At 49.1% G+C, this 4422-nt stretch overlaps 1 protein-coding gene across 1 annotated transcript in view; it reads right to left on the reverse strand.

Annotated features, from left to right (window-relative positions):
• Positions 1 to 4422, reverse strand: part of LOC306744713 (atrial natriuretic peptide receptor 1-like) — a gene marked incomplete at its 5' end in the record, with an annotated part of 56476 nt that overhangs the window by 6128 nt on the left and 45926 nt on the right. The window contains 9 exons of the mRNA XM_079227395.1: positions 76 to 222; positions 654 to 822; positions 1081 to 1236; positions 3072 to 3234; positions 3346 to 3417; positions 3760 to 3864; positions 3955 to 4032; positions 4139 to 4213; positions 4317 to 4415. Coding sequence (XP_079083521.1) covers positions 76 to 222; positions 654 to 822; positions 1081 to 1236; positions 3072 to 3234; positions 3346 to 3417; positions 3760 to 3864; positions 3955 to 4032; positions 4139 to 4213; positions 4317 to 4415 — 1064 coding nt within the window. The remainder of the gene's footprint in view (positions 1 to 75; positions 223 to 653; positions 823 to 1080; positions 1237 to 3071; positions 3235 to 3345; positions 3418 to 3759; positions 3865 to 3954; positions 4033 to 4138; positions 4214 to 4316; positions 4416 to 4422) is intronic.

Genomic DNA, 4422 nt, shown 5'->3' on the forward strand with positions numbered 1-4422 from the left:
TACAGCAGTACTAGTACATGCAGTACTCACTGTGGTAGTATCTGGTACAGCAGTACTAGTACATGCAGTACTCACTGTGGTAGTATCTGGTACAGCAGGCTCTCGGCCTTGCGCTTCTCCTCGTGGTACGCCTCAGTCCTCTCCTCCACCAGCTCCTCCAGGTTGTTGGCGTATTGCTCCATACGGGACAGCAGGTTGTCCAGGATGTTGGTCCTCGACTCCCTGAACACACACACACACACACACACACACACACACACACACACACACACACACACACACACACACACACACAGTGTATTTTTGATCAACAAAAGCACAGTTTCTTTGTTTGTTTGATTAAAACTACATGAACTCATCTGAACCTTAACCTCATTTTATCTTAACTTAACCTCATCTTATTTTATCTTAACTTAACCTCATCTTATCTGCGGTGTTTTCAACCTCATCTTATCTTAACATCATCTTATCTTAATTTAACCTCATCTCATTTTATCTTAACTTAACCTCATCTTATCTGCGGTGTTCTTAACCTCATCTTATCTTAACCTCATCTTATCTTAATTTAACCTCATCTTATTTTATCTTAACTTAACCTCATCTTATCTTAACTGAACCTCATTTTATCTCAGGTGTTCTTAACCTGGTCTCACCTGTTCTGCTTGCGCAGCAGCAGGCGGATGTGGTTGAACTCCGGCCTCTCCGTCGGCTCCTCGGCCCAGCAGCGCTGCATGAGCTGGCCCAGCTCGGGGCTGTGAGTCTGGGGGTCCACGGAGGGTCTGAGGCAGGGCCACTCGCCCAGAACCACCCGGTCCACGACCTCTGCAGAGAGAGAGATGTTTACTTTATAAAGCAATAAGGTACGAGAGGCAATAATGTACTATTCAAGGGTGTTGTTAGGCAAACCCTTGAATAGTACATTATTGACTATCCAGTGTATAGAGAGTAGACTGGACTAAAGGTTTAAGTTAAGGGGGCGCCAGAACCAACACTACATGAAGAAAGCGGTCCGTTTTAAGTGGACTTCCTGTTTGAAAGCCCCCAGAAGACAGTTAAGTGTCCATGTGTCCTCTGTCCTACCTTTGGGGCTGAGTGGGTAGCCCTCCAGGAAAAAGGCTCCTCGGCGCAGCGCCACCTCCTGGAGCACGATGCCGAAGCTGTAGACGTCTCCTTTCTGAGTTCCCTGAGCAGGAGGAGCCTCCATCCTGAGCAGCTCCGGAGCCATCCACAACCTCTCTGAGGAAGAGACATGAGGTCATCACGGCTTCATGATGCGTTCAAAGACTAAAGGGCGTAGTAGAGACCACGAGGCCATCACAGCTTCATGATGCGTTCAAAGACTAATAGGAGTAGAGACTTACTGGTGTAGTACAGACTTACGAGTGGAGTAGAGGCTTACGGGCTTAGTACAGATTTACGGGCGTAGTAGAGACTAACAGGCGTAGTACAGACTAACGGGCGTAGTACAGACAAACGGGTGGAGTAGAGACTTAACGGCGTAGTACAGACTAACGGGCGTAGTACAGACTTACGTGCGTAGTACAGACTAACGGGCGTAGTACAGACTTACGGGCGGAGTAGAGACTTACGGGCGTAGTACAGACTTACGGGAATAGTAGAGACTTACGGGCATAGTACAGACTTACAGGCGGAGTACAGACTTACAGGCGGAGTACAGACTTACGGGCAGAGTAGAGACTTACGGGCGTAGTACAGATTTACAGGCGTAGTACAGACTTACGGGCGGAGTACAGACTTACGGGCGTAGTACAGACTAACGGGCGGAGTAGAGACTTACGGGCATAGTACAGACTTACAGGCGTAGTACAGACTTACGGGCGTAGTACAGACTAACGGGCGTAGTACAGACTTACGGACGTAGTACAGACTAACGGGCGTAGTACAGACTTACGGGCGGAGTACAGACTTACGGGCGTAGTACAGACTAACGGGCGGAGTAGAGACTTACGGGCATAGTACAGACTTACAGGCGTAATACAGACTTACGGGCGAAGTACAGACTTACGGGCGTAGTACAGACTTACGGGCGTAGTACAGACTAACGGGCGTAGTACAGACTTACGGGCGTAGTACAGACTAACGGGCGTAGTACAGACTTACGGACGTAGTACAGACTAACGGGAGTAGTACAGACTAACGGGTGGAGTAGAGACTTAACGGCGTAGTACAGACTAATGGGCGTAGTACAGACTTACGGGCGTAGTACAGACTAACGCGCGTAGTACAGACTAACGGGTGGAGTAGAGACTTAACGGCGTAGTACAGACTAATGGGCGTAGTACAGACTTACGGGCGTAGTACAGACTAACGGGCGTAGTACAGACTAATGGGCGTAGTACTGACTTACGGGCGTAGTACAGACTAACGGGCGTAGTACAGACTTACGGGCGTAGTACAGACTAACGGGCATAGTACAGACTTACGGGCGTAGTACAGACTAACGGGAGTAGTACAGAGTAACGGGTGGAGTAGAGACTTAACGGCGTAGTACAGACTAATGGGCGTAGTACAGACTTACGGGCGTAGTACAGACTAACGGGCGTAGTACAGACTTACAGGCGTAATACAGACTTACGGGTGAAGTACAGACTTACGGGCGTAGTACAGACTAACGGGCGTAGTACAGACTAACGGGCGTAGTACAGACTTACGGGCGTAGTACAGACTAACGGGCGTAGTACAGACTTACGGGCGTAGTACAGACTAACGGGCGTAGTACAGACTTACGGGCGTAGTACAGACTAACGGGCGTAGTACAGACTTACGGGCGTAGTACAGACTTACGGGCGTAGTACAGACTAACGGGCGTAGTACAGACTAACGGCCGTAGTACAGACTTACTGGCGTAGTACAGACTAACGGGCGTAGTACAGACTAACGGGCGTAGTACAGACTAACGGGTGGAGTAGAGACTTAACGGCGTAGTACAGACTTACGGGCGTAGTACAGACTAACGGGCGTAGTACAGACTTACGGGCGTAGTACAGACTAACGGGCGTAGTACAGACTAACGGGCGTAGTACAGACTAACGGGCGTAGTACAGACTTACGGGCGTAGTAGGCGTGGGCGTCCTTGCCAGAGTCGCTCTCAGACCTGAAGCTGGATAAGCCGTAGTCGGTGATCTTCAGGACGAAACGGTTGTCGACGACACAGTTGGACGACTTGAGTTTACCGTGAGACAAGATGACGCTGTTGTGGAGGAACAGCATGCCCTGCAGAGGAGGGGTCATTCGTACTATATATACACATATGTATATACACATATATATGTATATTCATGTATATTCATACTAAAACCAGAGGAGGAAGTTGAACTGAGGAACCTTGACGATGTCGTTGATGAGAGAATATTTAAACATCCAGTCCAGAGTGATGCTGTCGTTCTCCAGGATGTCCTGAAGACACAAAACACACACTGAGAGAGAGACAGGCAGACAACAGACAGACAACAGACAGACAACAGACAGACAGACAGGCAGGCAGACAGACAGACAACAGACAGACAGACAACAGACAGACAACAGACAGACAACAGACAGACAGACAACAGACAGACAGACAGACAGACAGACAGACAGACAGACAGACAGACAGACAACAGACAGACAGACAGACAGACAGACGACAGACAACAGACAGACAGACAACAGACAGACAGACAACAGACAGACAGACAGACAACAGACAGGCAGACAGACAACAGACAGACAACAGACAGACAACAGACAGACAGGTACCTGCAGACTCCCTCGTGGACAGTACTCCGTGATGATGCAGGTGTCTGGAGGGTCGATGCAGGCTCCGATGAACCGCGTCAGATGTTCGTTCTGAACGTCTCTCATCTACACAAACATCATGTGTGACAATATGACATCATTTCACATGTTTGAGTTGTATATATAAATACATGTGTATATATATGTAAGTCTCACATGCTTCAGCTCAAACAGGACCTCCCTGTTCAGCTCGATGCGCTTCTTGTTGGTGTATTTAATGGCCACGATGTTTCCCTGAAGAACACACAGAGATTAGAACATAAACATAATCCTGATCCTCGGCTATGATTCCAGATCATGGTCTTCTTCACTGGTCTCTGACCTCTGACCTCTCACTGACCTTGTAGTAACCCGTCTTTGCAAAGACCTGCATGTTTCCATCTCCGGTCATCAGGGAGCCGTAGGTTGATCCTCTCTGGAGACACACACAGGGTCAGTGTGTGTGTGTGTGTGTGTGTGTGTGTGTGTGTGTGTGTGTGTGTGTGTGTGTGTGTGTGTGTGTGTGTGTGTCTGCTGACCAGGGACAGTGTGATCCTGCTGCCGCTGCGGAGCACCTTGTCCAGGTTGCTCATCTGGATGTCGTCCCAGTTCATCCTCCAGAGCTGAGCCACCAGCTCCTTCTCC

Source organism: Taurulus bubalis (genome assembly GCF_910589615.1).
Source record: "Taurulus bubalis genome assembly, chromosome: 12".
Lineage (NCBI taxonomy): Eukaryota > Metazoa > Chordata > Actinopteri > Perciformes > Cottidae > Taurulus > Taurulus bubalis.